The following is a 21,406-nucleotide window of genomic DNA, read 5'->3' as shown; positions in this document are numbered from 1 at the left end:
TCCACAATGAGAATCTTGAGGAAGACCACTGAACCCAAATAAGCTTGGGACAATCTCTAGAATGTAATTGGAGGCTCCCAAGTAATATTCACAAGGTTCACAAGCTTGGGCAATCTTCAGTACAAATTGGAGGCTCCCAAGTAAACATCAGTAAGGTCACCAAGCCATCTAGGATGCAAGGACCTAAGAGGAAGAAGCTCAGGCACCCGAGAGTAATTATCTCACGAACTTTTACTTCTATTAATTTCCGTAGAAAACTTAAATCGATGCACAAAATGCAATGGAAAGAACATATGAGGTGCCAAAATCCTTCACTTTCAAACTACACTAAAGCTACAAAAACTATGGGAAATTAAGAGAAGAATTAAAAAAATGAGAACACCAAATTTCTCAAAGATCTAGAACTAATGGATTCCCTCACTAACATGTAATAATGATTGGTGAAAATGCAGATCTAGGTCGCCTCTCTCTTTCCCCTAAAAAATGCAAGAACTATAGGAGAAATATAGAGTTAAGATGAGCTCTCTAAAATCAATAATGGAGGAGAGTGGAATTAAATAAGCACCAGCCCATGGGGAAGAAGGGGATTTTTATAGATCCTCAAAAATTATAGCAGTCGCCGGCCTGCAGCCTCGGGGCCGAAAATTCCAATGTGTAATGATTCAGCTCTAGAAACTATGAACAATCTCTTCCTCCAGTATACCTTTTGCGAAGGCCTGCTGGAACTACATTTGTCCTCTTTAGGATCTGCCACCGGCTGCATCACATTTAGATTCTATAGTTAGGCTGAAACAAAGGCTACATTAACCTTTCTTTATGGAAATCATGATCTCAGGCGCCCGGATTATTTCGAAAACCCGAAATTAATTCAGTTTTTCAGAATCAGCAGCCATGTCTTTATAGTTTCTCGTTGGGCTTCTCCGGGATCTTCCTTTCATGGGCTCTGTAGTTTCCTACCTCATACGGCTCGTAAACTGGTATCTTAATTTCCCCTATCTTAAACTGAATTTGGTTTCTCAAAAATTGATCCCATTTGTTTTTAGGTTAAGGAGAAGATGTTTGGCCTTTTTTAAGGAGGAATTGAGATGAATCGAATACAGAGCTACTAGCAAAGCCTACACCCTGTCTGTTTGCAACATGGATTGGGAACTTCATCTAGATAGTCTGGGTTTTATTGTTATTTTCTATTTATATAATTCTCTTGTACACTTGTGCTCATAAATCCAAAAATATATAAAAAGGGAAGATATTTGCATTGACTTTAGGTTAAACCAAAATTCGCTGTCACACACTAGTATGGGGTGTTATCGAATTTTTGTGAACAAACTTGGGCACTCCAGCTGATTTATCCAGCGACTCGCCTTCTTCGGCATTCACTTCGCCTTCTGTGAGCGACCATTACAGCTCACGGGGTGTTGGCGGAAGCGTTTAATTTTATGTTCGCTTGTTCTTGTCCATTTCCTTGCAAGCTGATTTTCCTCAGCACTCTTGTTATATCTTGCATCCTCTCATCTCGCTTTTTGTCAGGATACAGGGTGGGTAGCTGAAAGTTGAAACGTCAAAAGTAGACTCACAGGATCCACTAGATCGGTGCGATAAGATGGACGGGTGCTTTTGGACCGACCAAAGGCCCCCTAGCTACGCACACCGGATGTCGACTTGGTTTATGCTGATGGCATGATAATAAGGTGTTTCCCGAACCAACAAAATAATAATGTCGCTGTCGCTGCAGCGAATACAATGTCCGTCAGGTAAACTGGAGGATGTTTCCGTCGCGTCGACTGAATAAGGCATCCTTCATTCCAGTCTGTCCGGCACTGGTAGCTTCAGGGCGTTTCTATTGGCAAGAATAAGGCATTTTTCTCCGGATTGTTCACATTCCAGAGCTGTGCAAAGCAAACAAAATGGAAAAACTGCAGCATGTGCTACTAAAATTGCTTTCCAGATTCGGTGAAACAAATGAGAAGTTTCTTTTCATCTCCAGGAGCAAAGCATTGCGGAGTCTAGAGTATACACGTTAGGAACACGATACAACCATGTTGGAAAAAGGTTTGACACAACGAGTCAGCAATACCGTCAAAAGAGGAAACTGTTCCAGTTCGAATCTAATGAACGGCAGAGCTTCCACAAAACTAGCTGTAGGAGAACCATTTACATCAGATGACTAGTGCTGCAGTACTTGCATCCGGGCCAGATTAAAGAGCTGGGGAATGACCATCTGCTTCATTTTTTTTTTCAATTTTGTCTTCTATTGTATTGAAATCCATGGCATAGCTCTTTCATTTACTATCTCTTGAATCCACATTGTAAAGTACTTTGCTTTGACATATCAGTGGTAAGGAAATCACGCCTGTAACAAAAAGGGAGAGACACATTAGTATTCAGTCTCCATACTCATACTGGCTTTATGAAGGAACAAATATGCTTGTTTTTCACTTATGAACCTCAAACAGACAGGTTACCCACACCTTTAAATTACTAGTTGGTTCAAGACATGCTAATGATCTCACGGATTGGCAACATAAGCAACTCATTTCTTTGAATGTAATCAGTAGATTCCTCTGTTTCAGTCTGCAATATTAGTAATAAACTAATAATCCTTCTATTTTCTTACAGGTTTGCGATTCTCAGATATGTATGACATAAAGATGTCTAGAGTATTTTGAATATAATCAAAGGCCCCACTCAAGGAAGCACAATATCTTTTAAAAAAACTGTGACTCCTGAATAAATGTGTCAATATGAACTTTTTTGTCCACGGGGTATCCATAACAAATAGGAATGTTGAGGAACTCATGTGCAACTAAGATGTGAGACCCCATGCGGCCATGTCACAAGGCAGTTTGACCATTCACTCGAATACATTCTCAAAAGTCAACCTAGCGAGAAATTGGACTCTAAGTGTGAAAATTTAACTTTTAGGGGTTATTGCATACAGACAGGTGGTAAGGCAGATTTCTATAATACAAAGAGTATGTGCAGATTACATCAAACATTCAAACTACTACAGGATATAACAGAATATACAAATTATGACAGTTAAAAAACAACTTTCTTACTTACAGATCGGGTATGTACCAGTGTAGTGTGACAAAACCTCATTATTGGAGATTTAAAAGGAAAGTGACCAAGCCGTTTGTTAAACATGCTAGTCCAAAACACATGGGATGGAATAAAACGCTCAAAGGTAAGGACTTGATAACATACTTTGCAAGTTCGAAACTTTCATTTTATAAATGGTAACCCCGAGTGCACGTTCTGTGCATATTCTTCGTATTGTGCGCCAAAGAACTGCCTCAAGAAAAATTCTTCATACCTACTCTTGAGTGAAGGAATCACAAGAAAAAACGTATAAAATATTTATATCCACAAGGGTATCAAAGGGTACATCCTGAAAAATAAGGAGCTTAAATGGATCATTTAATGAAAACGCTCCAGTAGTAGGATGTAAGGAATTTGTTTTAGAAGGATACGGTATCCGCTTTGCAAAGAATCGCCACAACACCAATGCAAATGCAACTGTAGATATTGGATTGCACAGCATAAGCTGTGTTCCTACGGCCCACATAAGAAAGCCTAAATAGCCAGGATGCCGCATAAATCTGTCGAATCAAGCACAAAGTTTAGCCAGGATGCCACATAAGTGGTCTTGCATAATTACATCATGTTTCTATATTGCATTTTTTTGCTTAACTTCGAACTCAAGCAAAGAAAGGCAACAACAGTACTCAAGAACTATGTTAAGTTGTAATGCAGCATAAGTACATGAACAATTACCTATAAACACCATGAGTTATCAACTGATGCTGGTCTTCATAATGAATCCTTATGACATGTGTAAATGCGCGTCCAGCTGTGATGACAGCGATTTTACGAATAATTTCACCAACAAGCACCATTAAAAGGCCAATATTACTGACAAACTGATAACCCTTTAGTTCTGGGAAAAGAAAGCCTTCTGTCAGGTGTTCTAGCATTGCAAAACTCATTGCCAAAACATACTGCTTGCTGATAAGAAGCGCTGCATCAAAAGGACCTTAATTATTTCACAATACAGCCACACAGTAAGTTGTAAATATTAGAACTAGGTAGTTAAGAAAGAATACAAGGAAATAAAGTAGCAGTCGCCAATATATGCCTGTTATTGTTCTTATAAATTCTGTTTAGCCTCTTATTTGTCCATCTGATAAGCTGCGGTAAATCGAAGCAAATTTTCCTTTTGTTATATGTTATATGGTGCATCGTACATTCCGTTTCCAGAAAAAAAAAACAGTTAAACTTTTCAAACGCTGCTACTGAATAGTCATCCCAATAAGAAAAGCAGTACAGAGTTTCAGAAAAAACAACAATCAGAAACCGTGTCCCTGTTTTTTTTTCTTAGCGGTGAGCTACTAATAGATTCAAGGTCAACTGAGCTAACAGGATGCAAGTTGCATAAACAAAGTTCAAATAACTATTTCATTCCCTAATTCAAATAATAATACAATTAAAGACATTTATAATGGCTTATGAAGCAATTAATAAAGGAAAATGCCCGTATCCATTCGGGGGATCGCATGCGACGCGGCCCTCCCGCGGGACACATCGACGGGTGGGGCCCAGCACCAGCAACCTTATCGCCCTTGTTTGGCTGTTCTCCACTCGTTCTCCTTTCGTCCTCCCTGCCTCCCTCTCTCCTTCCTTCCAACACCGCTCCGTTCTGGTAGCATCACCGCCCCCTTCTCCCCGTCGCAGGCAAGCACGCTGTTCCCGTCCGCCGGCGCAGCTTCTGTGCGCCGGAGCGGTTCCCGGCCACTGGCGTGGTTCCCGTCCACCGACAAGGTTCCTGGCTGCTGGCGCTGCTCCCATATGCGACGTGGGCGGTGATGCTACCGTCGTTCGGCGGCGGTGCTGCTAGCCAGAGTCGACATGCTGCAGGCGGTGCTGCCGGAGAGGTCTCGCCGGACTTTTATTGTCCGACGGGGCACTTCAAGCGGATGATGGCCAGGATGTTTTTGTTACGCTTTTTTTTTTGCTGCGAACGGGGGGTTTCTGCTTCAATGAAGCAATTGCGGGATTGGGGTGTGAGACTGAAGGGAATTGGACACGTGTCGCTCTCTGGAGGTGGGGGATAGGGGGAATTATCCCCCGGTGGGATGCTCAGCACTTGCCATTAATTAATCAACTTCCGGTTTTGTTTGTAAAAAGTTACCCTACAGAGGCGCTCAAATTGTACTTTCTGGTGTGGGAGTTTCGCGTCAACCTTGATGTCAGTCAATTGATACTTGTTCTTTTCTTCTCCCCTAAATTCATGGAAGTATAGCACATGGTAGCTCGTTTCGGTTGAAGTGCTAAACTAAACAGAATCTCACAATCGCAACAGATCGGTCAGCACAGGTGTATTATGGGTATTTTCCATCTCAATGCTGAAGTGAAAATTTGCTGAGGCACCTAGTTTTATACAACTAAGGAAAATGCCAAAGTAAGCATTCTGCCAATACCACTGAAGTCCTAAGCAATCTCAACTATCTGAACAGACCAAATCAGCAACAATTCAATTGGATCAGTTGGGGCGACGCATTTGGCATCCTTGTGACCCCATATATGTGTTTCGCATTATCGCGTATCATGAACTATAAAACTAAAATCTAAGCATACAAAAGACATGCTTCGGTAACACAACACTTTCTCCAATAATACTGGTATCTAGACAATTTTCACAACCACCGTCTTGAATTAATGAATTGCAAGAGGGGAACGAAGAGACAGCACACTCACAGGTGGCGGTGACGTTGCGGTGGCCGTGGAAGGCGGCGGCGAGGACGTACTCGGAGCCGTGGAAGAAGACCAGGGCGGCGGCGAACTGCCACGCCTGCGCCCGCGCCGCCATGGGCAGAGCGGGGATCTGGAGGCCGGAGCTTGCGCTGTGGGTGAGGGCTTGGGCAGTGGGGGTAGATGCTTGGCGAGGTGCCGGGAGGAGGAGATGCCGCATGCGGAAGCTTTTTTGCTAGGGACCTGGACTGGTACGGGGAAAGCTTGGGGCGGCCATGGCGACGCGAGGCGAGGATGCTGTCGGGCCGACGGGAGAGAGTCAGAGAGAGAGGAGATACTGGGACGTCGAGTGGGCCGAATAGGGCTACGAGTCGGCCTTTGTGAGGGATGTATGGCCTACTTTCCATGATACCAGAGCTTTCGGCCCAAGGGCCTGTTATCCAAATCCACCTCTCACATCTTTGTTCATTTGTTTCTCTCGAGAAAAAATCTTTCGCTGTGTTTGGATGCACGTAATTGAGCTTTGGAATTGAATTGGAGTGGAATACCAAAACAACAAGGAAACTGAATTGGGCATGAATTCCAATTGTGTTGTTTGGTTGTTCGTTGAATCGGCTCATGGAATCTGAATGCAGCACCGATTCCAAATCATGTTTGGATGGTCAGAGTTTGGAATTACATATTTATGTGAGTTCGAAGCTTTTCCTGTGTTCTACATGTATCATAATAAATTCTGGACAATATTTGCATATATCCAATCAATTATATGTCAATAAGATAAAAATGAGGAGTAACTAGAATTTTCAAATGATGCTTGAAGGCAGAATTAATCTTCAGGCCTACAAGAACATTAGTGAAAAAATAGTAAGCAACAGCAGCATCAAATTACACATACTCCAGATCTCACGACTCACGAGAAGAAGCAGAAATTAAATCAAACTGCGGCTTCAACTAAGCTGCTGGAGAGACACACGTCCGGCTGCACAATCGCATCAAAGATATCGTAGATGGAGAGGACAATCGCATCAAAGATATCGTAGGGTTAGGGATGCTAGAGGAGGGAGACGGAAAAGGGAGAAGGCCAGAAGCTACCGCCGGAGTGGGCCGTCGATCGGAGGACGATGGGAACGACCAGGAGAGTCAGGGAACTGGAGGTAGTTGCGCCACCGCCAGGTCGCTCGGCAGGAGGCTCGTGTTACTCGCGTACCGCTTCGTACGATTCCAAGGAAATACGGAGCTCGGAACCTCCGAATTAGCCAACGATAGAAACGCCCCGGGCGAGTGCGGGGATGGAATTGAACTCGGTTTCCATACCCATATTCCACACGCATCCAAACAACGAAATTAGAGGCCCGAATTCCAATTCCCCATTTTCAGCCTCAATTCATTGCAACCAAACAAAGTGTTTGTTCATTTGTCATCTTAAAATATTAGTGAGATTGAGTGGGAGAAGAAAGAACCTACCAAACTAGGGGCGATCAGAAATAAAGATACTAAGTGGCTGGCACCAAATGTAGGTTTCTGCAACAGTGGCGGCGTTTGGGCAAATGTCCATGGACTCGGGGGGGGGGGGCGGTGGCCCCCTGACTCCTTCATAGGTACGCCATTGTTCTGCAAGATCAACATGGATGGTGTCGTAGCGAAGTCGTGTGTTAAAGGGGTTGTTGGTGCAGTTTGTCGCGACGAGCGTGGAAGGTTCTTGCCTTCTTAGAGCATTGGCAGTTGCCAACCCAGGTAAACCATGCTGGAGGCGTACCCGTGAGCGAAAGACCTAAACTAACAGAAAGCTTATGATAGCATCTGATTGTCTGAATGTCATCCATGACATTAAAGCTAAGTATTATAAAGGCTACTACTACATGATTCTGCGAGACATAAAGCAGCGTCGAGTATCGTTTTAGGCGACCAAATATGGTCACGGACAGAGGGAAGCAAATGGGGAAGCTCACATGATAGCTAGGATGGCTACCACTTTAGAGGTTGGGCGTCATGTTTGGCTTTTGGATCCACGGGGTCATTTTTGTATACCCATAAACATTGTGCAATAAAGCTTCTCCTGTTCGTAAAAAAACATATTTATTCATTTGTCATCTTAAAATATTGGTATTAGTAGTTGTAATAACGTGTTCTAAAAAAAGTAATTGTAATAACTCTTTTAAATATAGCTGCCTAATTTTTTTATTTTTTATTGTCGACTGCTCGAGTAATAATATGTACTCTAAATAAATACATGTATTATCCTTCTATTTTGCAGACTTTGCTATGACATGCTTAGTTATGTTTAGGGTTTTCTCGGTCTTAGATTTCATCTTTAAAATTCCAAAATAAAAATGTCAATATGATCTACTACAACGACGATGGAGTTATGAAAAGAAAGGAGCATGAGCGAACCATAAGCTAAGCGAAAAAATGAGAATCAAATGGCATATTTAGAAATATGTACAATTAAAAATATAAGTACTAAATCGATAACTGCACATTCATAACACTTTAGAAGCACATAAGCTAAAATGAAATATGATAAGTAATTGCTCACTAGATAATAATAACATTCTAGATTTCCAAATGCTTATTCAGACACCCAAAATGGAACTTGTGAAATTTTAAAAGGAGAGTAAGAACTACTAATTGATAAAGTTACAAGGACTTATTCACATTAGAAAGCATGGCGTCGTACCATTATATACTAATAACGTCGTGGCGAAACCCATTTATGACTCTTGAAGGCATGAAATCGTCAGGTAATAACAACACCATTATAGTGACATACTTAGCTCCATGACTATCAAATTTATTGTCAACTTCTACCTATAGGTGTTAAAACCACCATTATAGTGATATTGGATATTCAACTAGACAAATATACTCTTAAAGTCTCAAAGTTTCTATAGGTTATCATTTGGAGTTGTTGTCATGGACCTTATCACAAATCTCAAATCTCAAATAATCAACAATTCAGATCCTAAGTTAACAATTCCGAAATTTTAAATCCCTCTCAAGATTTACAAGAACTGTAACTATCTAGCCATGAGAGTATTTATCCGACTATGTTTATTTCCGGCCCGAGTCCACCCGTTTTCGATTCGAATCCGCAGTCCGATATATCTGCATTTGAATCCGAAACCGGTCAATATCCGATCAAATCCAAAACCGACAAATATAGTATTAAAGAGTATGGTATGAGCAAAATCCGGTCCGATTCGAACCGTTTACACCCATAGGGCGCATAAACCTAGCGTGGACCAATGGATATAGTGATGGAATGGTCGTGTACGCACGCCACCTGGAAGGGGGAAAATGTGCACGGTATCGCACGCCCAAAGTTTCTATAGGTTATCATTTGGAGTTGTTATCATGGACCTAATCACAAATCTAAAATCTCGACTAATCAACAATTGGGATCCTAAGTCAAGACAGTCGACAGTGTAGCCTTTGCAGAAGAAGAGTGGAGAGGGAGAAAATGAGAATGAAAGAGCAAATGAGTGATCGACTAAGATACGGAGCATGAGGGTTGCTACAATATGCGTGCGATATTCGAATACGCACGACCCGACTGTTGGTGCATTAGGTTAAAAGGTTGTAATCTGAAGCTGGGCGATATTTTAGTACCGAAAAACTTTCCATTACGCGTGGAAAAAGGCATGCCATCATGGGCCCTGGCCATTTTTTTTAATTCGTAGGTCCACTTTGTTCTAGACGTGTAGTTGAGATAGAATTCCTCCGTTTATATTAACATGACTTGTTTAAATACACATGTACCTAGACGCATTTTAGTACACAGATATATGTCGATCTATTTAGATAAATCTGCAACATTTAATATTAAAAAGAAGGTTAATTAATCGATCTGGCTTTATCTTGACATAAATATATCTATACACTAAAAGTTTTGTCAAATTTAAATTGGAATGTGGGAGCATTAGAGGTGTAAACGGATAGCATAATTTTCACACTGAAATCGGCCCCGAGTACGTTTTAAGGTATCTATATCCGATTTTAAATAACGGGGCAGATAAGGATACTCGATTTCGAAGTGGTGCTCCGGATGGATATAGATTATCCTAAATTTAAGCAGGATAATTCGAAGGTTTAAAACTGAATAATCCGATTTTTGAGTCAAATGCCAATACCAATTCACAAGGTTAATTAGTAGCTATTGAGTTACCAAATCATTTGGCAGGCATGTTTGGCTCTAGATTCTATCAATTCTTGAGTTTAGCATACATCGTGTCTCTTTTTCTTAAAGACACAAGACCGAAAGTTTAAATCTCTCTCAAGATTTACAAGGACTATAACTATCTACCTATGAGAGAGTATATATCCGACTAGTATATACCCGACTATGTTTATTTCCGGTCCGATTCCCCGTTTTCGATTCGAATCCGTAGTCCGATATATCTACATTCGAATCCGAAACCGGTCAATACCCGCTCCGATCCGAAACCGACAAAAATATTGGTAAAGAATATGGTACGAGTAAAATCCGGTCTGATCCCTTTACACCCCTAGGGAGCATAAACCTCGCGTGGAGCAAATTCCTATTGTACCTTTTGTAGCCAACGATGTAACTTCTATTTCGAATGAATAAAGAGTAGTACGTTTATGTTTTATAAAAAAAAACCTCGCGTGGAGCAATGGATATAGTGATGGAATGGTCGTGTATGCGCGCCACCTGGAAGGGGGAAAATGTGCACGGTATCGTTTGACGCGACAATTCACAACGTCACCTAGACAGTTTCAGGGAAGAATACAAAACGGGGTGGTGGCGGCCTCCTATACCGTGCACGACATTGACACGGGACACCATGACCTGTCACGTGGTCCCTCCCTTCACCCTTCTTCCGGACGCATCCAGCCGTCCGTTCCCGAGCGTGCCCGGTCTCCCCGCCGTCGGATGCAGCACGCAATCTCCTGATCTGACCACTGACACGTCTGGCCCACGCGCAGACGCCGACACGTCCCGCAGGTAAAACAACGGCGGCGCAGTCAGCGGGGAATAGAATAACCGGAAGGGATGCCTAGGATGAGATGAGATAGTAGTAGTAACAAACACGGAAATAGCTGGCTTTGTGGGGCAAAGGTTGGTGTTATCCTCCCCTTAATTACTCCATCAGCAGCAACTAATCGAGAGCGTATGTCCCTTTTTCCACGCGGAAAGAAAAGAGAAAATATACTAGCCGAGAGGCGGAGGAAGACGAAGCAAATTCCGGAAGGGAGGGGGAGTCCGGATTGAGCCAGCCCTAGGTCGCCCCCGAATCCCAATTCGACTCGTCGCGCCGCCGATTCGGGGGAGAGCTCCAACCCAAATCCGGAGTCCACCACCACCACTGCTCTTTAATCTTTATCCGCGAATTTACCTCGCCTCAATCGTGATACAAAACCCTAGCCAATCCGTCCCCAATCATCCGACCGCAGAATTGCCAGCCCCATCTACCATCGTCGCGCCGGAGGATCGCGATGGCCGCCGCATAGGGATGGAGCTGGATTCCTCAGGCCGCCGCCGCTCGGCTGCTACCAGGGTCGGCTTCGGGTTCGGGTTCGGGGGCGCGTGGTGGTGGACGTCGGCCGCGAGATCTCCCCGCGCGGCGGAGTAGCTTTGGCCCCGCCCCGATGGAGGGGAGCGGCAGGCAGGAGGAGGACGCGGCGCCGCCGCCGCCGCCGTGGACGCCCAGCGGGGCCACGGTGTTCCGCCGCTTCGTGGGCGCCACCGCTACGCGAGGGGCGGCGCCTAAGGCGGCCCCTCGGGCGGCGGGCAGCGGTGTTGCCCCGCGCGTAAGCAAACTCCACGGCGTCAAGAGGAAGCCGGTAAGCCTCATTTACCTCTTTGATGTACTAGCTGAATTCAGCTTGCTTGTGCTGGTGTAGCTTCTGATTGATCGACATACTGATAGTCCCTTGCAATTGCTGCTGGTTTGCTCTTTTTACTACTAGCTTGGAGGACGCTCTTGTTGCCTGTCAAGTTTGTAGGCTCATGTATTGTACTACTTGTTGAGTAGTAAAATTGAATGGAGCTCACAAACAGGGAAATTTCCCTTTTTTACATAGCAAACTAATTTAGCGAGTTGTATCGACTAAGAATGTTCCTAGATACGATATTCATTTTAGCCACTTTAGCATGTTCAGCTAAGCAAATGCTGTAGGCGATTTTTTGCAAGTTTGATGTGTATTTCAACAAGACAACCCCTGCATTATCAAACAACACCGGAACAAACATTCTTGGTTCGTTGTAATTTTCGTTGCTACGATTCCCCCCCACGCATGTCTTGCATAGTGAATCTGGAAAGTTTCACGGACCGGTTGAGGTACCCCTATAAATCCAGGGGCACAACAAAACACGGCAGTAGATATTTCGGGAGGGAAACTAAAACCGATATTCCAAGCGGGCCTTACTAGTTTTTACTCAGCACTGTAAACAACTCGGTACACCGCATCAAGACACAAAATTTCTCTCTCACTTGTTCGTTATGCTTTTTTGTCATTCAGCTGACACTTATTACCATGCAGTTTGTTGTGAGGCTGACGGCAGACATCATTCAAACTTTTGAAAGATGCCACCCAGAGTTTAAGTACTCAGAGGCGCTAAACCCAAAGCGCTTTCTAACGCATCCTTCGACCCCAGTCCACAATAATGGAGTCGATAATAAATACTGGGACCTTATATTGTTTGTCAACCAGGAATTGCTCAACGAGACATCAAACCGAAGGTAATTGTTTCCTCAGACTTGTTGTTCGATATGCCCATTTGCTCTGTTTCGTCTTCCAGTCCATATTTTCAGTGGTTGTGCTGTTATCGGACAAATTAGCGGACTGAATTATTCCCCCAGAATCAATCATATGAAATTGGCATTATGCATCCTGATCAGTGATCAATAAACAGATATATCGATTCTTGACCTTCCCTATTGCATGTCTTTTGAGAAGTACTCAGAGTTTGTACTTATACGCATTTAAGGTAGATGAACTGGCATTTCCAATTTTAATGACATGCCAGAAGTTCAGTTAATAAACCAGCGCATTGTCTCACCATTTCCTGTTCCGAGTCAGCAAAGCTGAAGCTGAGCATGACTAGCATATCATTGAACTGTAACTCTTTCTCATTTTGGTACTCAGATTCATTGTCAAGGAAATGCTTGGTCAAGGCACGTTTGGCCAAGTTGTGAAATGCTGGGACACCGAAACTAACGACTATGTTGCTGTGAAGGTTATAAAAAACCAGCCTGCATTTTATCAGCAGGCGATCGTGGAGGTTTCACTCTTAAGAACGGTATTGACAGTTTATTAGGAACTTCCACTTTCTTTATATATTCCATAGCTCACCATTATAATTATGTATATCTTTGCAGCTAAATCAGAAATTTGATCCTGATGATCAGCATAACATTGTCAGAATGCTAGATTATCTCACATTCCAAAATCATCTGTGTATTGCCTTTGAAATGCTTGGTCAAAACCTGTGAGTTAACTTATTCAGAACTTATTCACTAGTAGGTTCACTCCTTTTTACCTTTGTTTAGACTTCACTATAAACTTCAACATTATAGGTATGAGCTGTTAAAAAGGAATCATTTAAGAGGTCTGAAAGTGAAATATGTACAAGCCTTCTCAAAACAGGTATGGTCTCATTCTATATTTCCCATTAACTAGTAACTTGTACTTGTTACCTGATCTGGTGTTATGTTTTCAGATATTGGATGCCATGATTGTGATGAGAGATGGTGGCATCATTCACTGTGATCTAAAACCGGAAAATATCCTCTTAGCCCCAACGTGAGTAGCCTCTATCAGTATTGAATTTTTCAATATTAGATATTCGATGCTATTTTCCCAGGCAAACTGGCTTGATGGTTGTACGTTGAATTTACAGTGCCAAGACAGCTGCAGCAGTGAAAGTTATCGATTTTGGATCAGCATGCATGGAGGGTAAAACTGTGTACTCATACATTCAGGTTTTTTGGAGCTTCTCTAACACCATTTCTCTTTTTTTTCTTATTTAAGTAGTGATGGTTATTTTAAAATAAGACCTCGATCCTTTCTTTTTTGCTAGAGCCGCTATTACAGGTCTCCAGAAGTTCTGCTCGGCTATCCGTATCCTATATATACATGGGAAGTTGTTGCATATCATTCACCATAAGCATATTGCGCACCATTTTCTTTAATGCACTTCTTTGATGAAGTGTATCCTTTTTTTCCTTTCCAAATTATGTGGACCTTAACAGTGACAGGTATACTACTGCAATAGATATGTGGTCATTCGGTTGCATAGTTGCTGAACTGTTTATAGGGCTACCGCTATTTCCTGGAGCATCAGAATATGATGTGCTTAAGCGTATGCTAAAGATTCTCGGGTAAGTCCTGTACCTATAATTTATCTTCTAGTTGTATCAAGTACATGTCAGCATGCTAAATCAGATGCCTTGATTGGGTTAAAAAAGTTAATCCTGCACTTCTTTAGCTCCTCTGATCACCATATTATAATGATTGTATTCTTTTTCTGTTGTTCCTTGAATAAACTTTTTAGGGGGCAACCACCAGATGACTTGCTAAGGGGAGCTAAAAATACTGGTAGATTTTTTAAACCTCTTGGAAACATTAATCCGGGTATCAGGTCACACGAAAGCCCTAGCACTGCATACAGAATGTTAAGTGAAGAGGAGGTTGAGGGGGTAAGTTTCTTGATATTTCACAAGAAACATCTATTTCTTTTGTATTCTAGACTGTCTTAATCCACTGCCTCATTATCTATACCAAATATTAGAGGGGGGCAACAAGACCGATATTAGGGAAATGGTACTTCCCTCAGCAAAGGTTGGACCAGCTAATATTTACCTATCCTTGGGACAATACAGAATTGTCAGGTTAGTCTTTTTGTTGCCTCTTTAGTTCTTTGATGAATAAGATTCTGGTTCAGCTCTTGTTTTAGAATAGGCTAAGACCATTCATGTGTACTTGTTGATACTCCCCCCAGTTTGCAAAACCATGTCACTCTTCAACCTCCGTCAAACTCTTGAGACTTTGACTACCATTATCTGTATGATCAGATTTTGAAAATAATATGTATTTTTGCTCAAAAGTAATTTGGGAATATTATAGTTTTGCCGGCCTTCATGAATATTGCCGTAGAATTTTCCATATCTGAGCTAATGCTGGTGTCATTTTGAGTTGTAATTTCACATTTTTCTTTCAAAGCATTGTATTTTGATCTTATAAGGATATCTTGTTATAGTTGGGCGTTGCTATGGTAGCTCCTTACTATGGATTGTTGAGTATAGACATCAATTGAGTATTTGCTTCAATTTGGGATTTGCATTTTTTGTAAGAAAATCACACTTATAATCATAATAATGAAACGGCTAGCTTGAATCTGAACAATTGAGCTCTTAGAATACTACAACTTGCAACTTTGATATTATGTTCTCAGGTGTTGCATTTTGATTCAGAGACAGAAAAGGCAGATCGCTCGGTATTAGTTGATTTCTTGAGGGGGCTTCTTGAATTCGATCCAAATAAGCGATGGTCGCCATTTCAGGTATTCTCATGCTAGTTGTGCAATTATATTGCCTTGTCCTTTGTTGTAAAGTTCGAGCCTTCATGTCTCATGCTAGTTGTGCAATTATATTGCCTTGTCCTTTGTTGTAAAGTTCGAGCCTTCATGTTAATATACTCTTATCTCATTCGAGTCTACATGAAGTTAAGTTGATGAATCATCATTTTTTTTTATCAGAATATATGTTTTGACTAGGTTTGCACTTATGAACACAAAATCATTCTTCTTAGATACAAGTTTGTGATCTCAAATTATTCAGATCCATATAGAAGGACTTATTTGTACTAAATCCTGTTTCAGGCGTCTGGCCATCCATTCATTACAGGCGAACCTTTCACTGGTCCATATAAGCCTGTCTCTGAGACTCCAAGAATTGTGAGTTTAGTTTTATTTCAAGTGTCTTAACTTCGTCCTTCTTAAAGAAGGAAATGAAATTACACTAGATGATATGCTTTTGCTTTTGGATTAAAATTATCTTAGGAGGAGTAACAAGTATATGCAGTTGCTTCATAAAAATAAGATTAGTCAGTGACAATAAACTTATTACTATGTCTTGATTTTTTTTTGGTATATTCCCTTTTTGGGGATAATGAACCGTGGACCACAGATAATTAACACAGTTTCCTCTCTCTCCCTTATACACTAATAGACACACCTTTCAATAGGTAAAATGCCCCCCTTTGTACAGGAGAGTGTTATTCTGCAGGACGAGTATTCGATTGCCTTGTGCATCGCTTGGTAGATATAAGATAGCTTTGTAGCTTTATTAAAGCATGGTTTAATTTGAGATTTTGAACACATTCATTTAGTCATTTTTTTCTCTCAAACCTATCTTGTTTTCGGTTTGTCTTGTAGCCTGTTGCTCATGCTGCAGCAGTTGATCACAATCCAGGAGGAGGGCACTGGTTAGCTGCAGGTCTTTCTCCTGCAGATCTTTCTCCCCAGGTGATACTCGTGTGCTGCTCCTGAGTTGAATTGCAGGATTAATAATCTTATATCGTCTTTTTATTCACCCCTCTAACTGAAATGTCCTGTGTTTTGATAAATAATTAGATTGGAAGTGCGAACAGATGTCTACCTCCTAATAACCCCTATCATCCAAGAATGCCCTTTTCTTATGGGAGTAGTTATGGAAGCTTTGGTAGCCATGGTAGCTATGCTGGCAATGCAGGTCCTGCTAGCAGCTATGGAAGCTATGGTGATGTTAATAATGTCAACATGTATTACTCACCAGTAGGTCCTTCTGGGTTTCCACATGTTGGCTCTAGTCCAGATATCAGACTGAGACCTCGTATCTCATATGATAGAGGCATTCGGTTAAGCCCTGGAGGTATGGGGCCTATGTCCCTTGGTACCAGTCCATCTCAGTTTACCCCACCAAACTACCAGATGCACATCCCAGCTAATTCTACTGGGAAGCATGGTTCTGGTTCTCCTGCGAGTGGAAGCATTCATGGCTCTCCATTGGGAAAAGCTGCACCAGTAGGCCAGTACAGCAACAGGAAGAACATGCCGATGCCGCCACATGAATTTGCATCTCAGCATGGACAAGGACGACATGGGGATGGTGTCAGTTTTAGTCACTCTGATGCCTATATTCGTGGACACGCTGGCTACTCTCAGCACTCCTTACCTAGTTCTGGTCATTCTAGTTGGAGACCGCAAATAGCTTCTGGAGGTGGATTTACCTTGGAGGCTTCTTCTAGTCATGGGTCTTCCCGAGCATTCCATTCACACAATGTGCCACCTTTGCCCTCATTTGACATTATACCAGATACATCAGGTCCATCAACACAAGATCCTTCTGACTGGGATCCTGATTATAGGTAAAGGAAACGTGTGCTGAAGTTGCTTCCTGTAAAGATAGCCTGAATATTAACGTTTACGCCGTTCGATTTTGCAGCGAGGAGTCACTATTGCAAGAAGACAATTCATTGTCAGCTGATTTAACCAGCAGTCTCCATCTTAGGGACGCAACTGGTCAGCCGGGCGGATCTGCCAGATCAACCCGTGTCCAAAGCCACAACTTTGCAAGCTCAAACCCTCTACCGACAGGCCAAAGGTATCACGTTCTACCTTCTGATAAGTTTTCCTTGAAACAAGAACCCACCTGACATAATATTTTGAGATGCCCTTCTTAGTTGCTATGCTTCCCTTCTTAGTTGTTTTGCTTCAAGAGATTTGGTCTTTTGTGTTTGAGACTAGGACACGACAAAACCACCTCATATGATCTGCTCCTTCATAAAGTTATGCCAAGTAAATTACTTGTGTTTTGCTTCTCAGCTACAGAGGGGATCAACAACTCCCCTCATCCTCACTTGGAAGGGGCACTCGCCCTACTGTTCCAATCATCTATGGTGGTTACACACCCCCGAATTATGCTCAGCAAAGTCTCCGCGGTCGCCATGGACATCAATTTCTTCAACCGAGATACAGTCAGGCAACCACTAACAGTCACATGCGACCGCCAATGGGGAGTCATCAAAGTGGGCAGCCGGCATGGCCTCCTCCCTATGGCGTGGGTGAGGGAATGCCCTGGGGTAATTTTACTCACTCTTTTAGCAGATCGGAGAAACACCTTTTTTTTTTTGGTATCATTAACCATGCTGTCCCAATTTGCAGGAGGAACAGGTGTGCATTCGTTTACGACAGGCGGTTTACCCTCGTCCCTTCCAAGGAAAGACTATGGGAGCATAGTTTAGTGTGGACTCAGAGCACTGCCATTCATTGCCAGGATAAATTATTTGTACGGGTGGAATCGACTCTGGCTATTGATTTTTCTTTCCTGCAATGTTGTATTTGCATTGCCCCATTGGGTCCTCCATTGTGAAGACAGTTGAGAACTCATATATAATACAATCGGTCGTTACAGCATTGTCTGTGTTCACCTAGTGCAACTTTTGGATCCTCGGGAGCCCAGGCTCACGGCTGCCTAGTCACAAGATTTTCACAGATTATATATTTTTTTTATAACTGTGGACAGGAATTTGGTGCACATGGGTGCCAGTGCTCCCTCCACTTTCAGTTTTTTGAAATTTTTAAAATTTCACCCTTTTATGTTTTTAAAAATTGTGACGTTAAATATGTAGATAGATATGTTCATGAGAAGTGTATGCAAAAAAGTCCCGGTAAAAAATACTTTAAATTTTAGGAAATAAAAAAACAAATTTCTGACAAAAGGATACACTATTTTAATACTAATTTACTTCCATTAACTGTCAGAAATTTGTCTATTTTATATTGTTCAAAATACAAAGTATTTTTTAACGAGATTTTTTTGCATACACCCCACCCGCATATATCTATCTATATATTTAACATTATAATTTTTTGAGACTTAGAAACGTGAGATTTTAAAATTCTTAAAAATCTAAAAGTGAGGCCCATGTACCAAAGACACTTTCCGTATAACTGTGCGCTGTTCGCCTTGTTTCAATGCATTGTCTTATTGATCGTGTACAGTTACTGTCTTGAGCCTTGGATTTTTCCTTGACACCTCCAGAAACTGAATGGATTTCTGTGGAACTCCATGTAGTTGAAGATTCCTATGTAGTTGAAATTCCGCGGTTCTGTTTGTGTTTGGAATGTGGAATTTTTTCATAGATGTAGTCGATGTTCCGTGGTTCTGTTTGTAATGCGGAAACTCTCGTGGTATTTGTTCGAACTTCTGAGGCTTTGTTTGAAATTCCAGTTTTTCTCTCGACACACTGAACATAACTGTCGAAACTGGGCCGTAGCGTGCGCGGGGAAGAAAGGCTAAAGCCCCGGCACGACCGCCCGCCGCGCCGCCGCTGCTCGCGTGCTCTCGTTCCCCCCTCCCCCTACCCGCCTCTCCGCAGATGGCGAAGTCCGGCTACACGCGCCCGCCGCCCATCGCCGAGGCCACCGCTCCCAGCGCCATCCTGTTCGTGGCCAACTGCGGGCCGGCGGTGGGGCTGACCCACGACGACGTCGCCGCGGCCTTCGGTGCCTTCGGGGAGGTCGAGGGGGTCAGCGCCGCCGACGACAGCGGCGCGCGCGTCATCGTCCGGTTCCGCGAGCCCGCCGCCGCGGGGGCCGCGATGGTCGCGCTCCACGGGCGCCCCTGCGGCCGCCTCGCCGGGCGCGTGCTGCACATACGCTACTCGGTGCCGGCCCCCAAGCCCAAGGCCCCGGCCGGCGTCTCCCTTCCGGTGGCCCTGTCGTCGTCTGAGCTCGGTATCCCGGGCATTCACTTGGTCGAGGAGTTCGTCACTGCTGCAGAGGAACAGGTGTGGGTGAATTGGAGTATCGCACTCCTCTCTGCTGGTTGTCTTTCATTAGCGCCTATATTTGGTTTGAGTAGCATTTGTGATTTTGCTCCATTTGTAGGAACTTCTTGACGCTGTGGATAGCAGACCGTGGAAAAGATTGGCCAAAAGACGAGTTCAGCATTACGGTTATGAGTTTCTGTATGAAGTAAGTTTGATCTTGTAAGTATATGAGTATGTAGATTGTGCTTTTCTCAATACGGTTTTTTCTCCTTTAGCAATTCATGAGCTTTTTTTTAGTACAATACGTTTGTGTACTATCCAGACGGCCATGATTCTTTCTTGAATACAAAGTAAAAAATAATGACAATGCGCCTATCCAAAATGTGAATTGCATCATGCCTTCATTTTTATGCTCTGTAGCAGCTGTGGTCACCTGCCATGGTCCTTAATACTGGCAGTGCCATTTTGACACTGGCAACTCTTCTTTAGTCGCAAACCTTCGTAATTTGTATCTTCTTTGCCACTCCTTACCTTTAATCATCAAATCTTAACCGCTAGACATATTTACATTGTAACAAGGATTTGTTGACTTTTCAGACGAGGAATGTTGATTCGAAGCAGTTCCTGGGTGAATTGCCATCTTTTGTTTCGAAAATCCTTGAAAAAATTGTTACGTTCCCTGGCGCGAAGAGCTGTACTACTAAACTGGTCGATCAATTAACAGTAAGTCATGCACCTAGGATTGTCTGTTTTGGTTCGAACTGAAGGTGGCAACTTTAGCTGAAATTAATTGTGTTGTTCGTTTGGCCCGAGGTGTAATTGCGGATTGTATTTCTTGTTTATCTAATACTAACAGCATTACCCTTTGAAATCCAATGGTAGAATTAACCCGCTCATGTTAACAGGTAAATGAATATCCTTGTGGTGTAGGTTTATCTCCACATATAGACACACACTCAGCATTCGAAGAAATGATCTTCAGCCTTTCTTTGGCTGGACCTTGCATTATGGAGTTTAGACAATATCCTAAAGGCAGTTGGCGTGCTCCAAGTATGGTCAATGGAACTGATGAAACTAGCATCCAAGGTCCACAATGCATTAGGAAAGCTGTCTTCCTTCCTCCTCGGTCGATGTTACTGATGTCTGGAGAAGGCCGATATGCTTGGCATCACTATATACCACACCATAAGGTATCTGGCATTTACGTTATGAATGTTCTGCTCCTGCTCTGAATACAACAATTCATACACAATAGTACGGCTATTAACTGGTATTTTTTTGCAAATTTTGAATAGTTAAGATGTCTTGCTCCTGATCTAAATATACCATTTTCACATACAATAATTTGACTTTTTACATAAATTGATTAGTACAGTAGCTTCAGTTTTGCTTTGTTCGGCAGACTGTATGTGTTGGCTAAAGTACCTAGTCCTCTTTGGCAATTCTTCTGCTGTATCTAGTACCAAAATGCGACATAGTATAGTAGTTGAATGCAATCTCTTTTCTTGTAGATTGATGATGTGGCTGGTCAAGTCATTAAAAGAAGTTTGCGGCGGGTTTCTTTCACATTCCGAAAGGTCAGCTCTCAATTGGACACTCGTTTCACTGAACAGTTCAGAATTTTATGGCATCCTAGTATTCATATTATATGGTTCTTGGGTTTGCAAGTACCTGTCTGGCTGCAGTTATAAGAGTACCTTATCCGGGTTGACATTTCAGGTGAGAATGGGCCTTTGTGATTGTGAATATGGGCAATTTTGTGATTCTCAGAGTAAGTAAGATATGAAGATTGGCTTAAGGCTAAAATTTTGGACATCGCCTGCTAAATCGTTGGCGAACCCACTATAACTTATCACAGGATGGTGGTTTTGTTGGTGAT

The 21,406-nt window shown here is 42.5% G+C and overlaps 3 protein-coding genes across 3 annotated transcripts; 2 read left to right on the top strand and 1 right to left on the bottom strand.

The window, feature by feature from the left end:
• Positions 1 to 1,951: 1,951 nt before the first annotated feature.
• On the bottom strand, positions 1,952 to 6,048 carry LOC124676517 (probable protein-S-isoprenylcysteine O-methyltransferase). The gene is made up of 5 exons (XM_047212560.1): positions 5,758 to 6,048; positions 3,778 to 4,021; positions 3,474 to 3,602; positions 3,208 to 3,316; positions 1,952 to 2,350 (listed from the first exon to the last, which is right to left on the bottom strand). Exons 1-4 carry the CDS (start codon positions 5,969 to 5,971, stop codon positions 3,226 to 3,228), a joined length of 678 nt encoding a protein of 225 aa, XP_047068516.1. The 5' UTR covers positions 5,972 to 6,048; the 3' UTR covers positions 1,952 to 2,350; positions 3,208 to 3,225.
• A 5,298-nt stretch (positions 6,049 to 11,346) lies between these two features.
• LOC124679231 (dual specificity protein kinase YAK1 homolog) lies at positions 11,347 to 18,186 on the top strand. Its single transcript, XM_047215029.1, has 18 exons — positions 11,347 to 11,556; positions 12,256 to 12,455; positions 12,862 to 13,015; positions 13,095 to 13,204; positions 13,293 to 13,362; positions 13,436 to 13,518; positions 13,616 to 13,697; positions 13,796 to 13,836; positions 13,974 to 14,096; positions 14,270 to 14,414; positions 14,507 to 14,606; positions 15,189 to 15,277; positions 15,596 to 15,670; positions 16,151 to 16,240; positions 16,349 to 17,121; positions 17,199 to 17,357; positions 17,579 to 17,835; positions 17,918 to 18,186. Exons 1-18 carry the CDS (start codon positions 11,362 to 11,364, stop codon positions 17,995 to 17,997), a joined length of 2,826 nt encoding a protein of 941 aa, XP_047070985.1. The 5' UTR covers positions 11,347 to 11,361; the 3' UTR covers positions 17,998 to 18,186.
• A 948-nt stretch (positions 18,187 to 19,134) lies between these two features.
• LOC124671380 (alkylated DNA repair protein ALKBH8 homolog) lies at positions 19,135 to 21,362 on the top strand. The gene is made up of 6 exons (XM_047207756.1): positions 19,135 to 19,545; positions 19,646 to 19,732; positions 20,125 to 20,250; positions 20,433 to 20,717; positions 21,039 to 21,104; positions 21,247 to 21,362. Exons 1-6 carry the CDS (start codon positions 19,135 to 19,137, stop codon positions 21,304 to 21,306), a joined length of 1,035 nt encoding a protein of 344 aa, XP_047063712.1. The 3' UTR covers positions 21,307 to 21,362.
• The last annotated feature ends 44 nt before the right edge of the window (positions 21,363 to 21,406 follow it).

The sequence above is a fragment of the Lolium rigidum genome, chromosome 7 (assembly GCF_022539505.1).
Source record: "Lolium rigidum isolate FL_2022 chromosome 7, APGP_CSIRO_Lrig_0.1, whole genome shotgun sequence".
Lineage (NCBI taxonomy): Eukaryota > Viridiplantae > Streptophyta > Magnoliopsida > Poales > Poaceae > Lolium > Lolium rigidum.
This window is presented reverse-complemented; position numbering and strand designations above follow the sequence as displayed.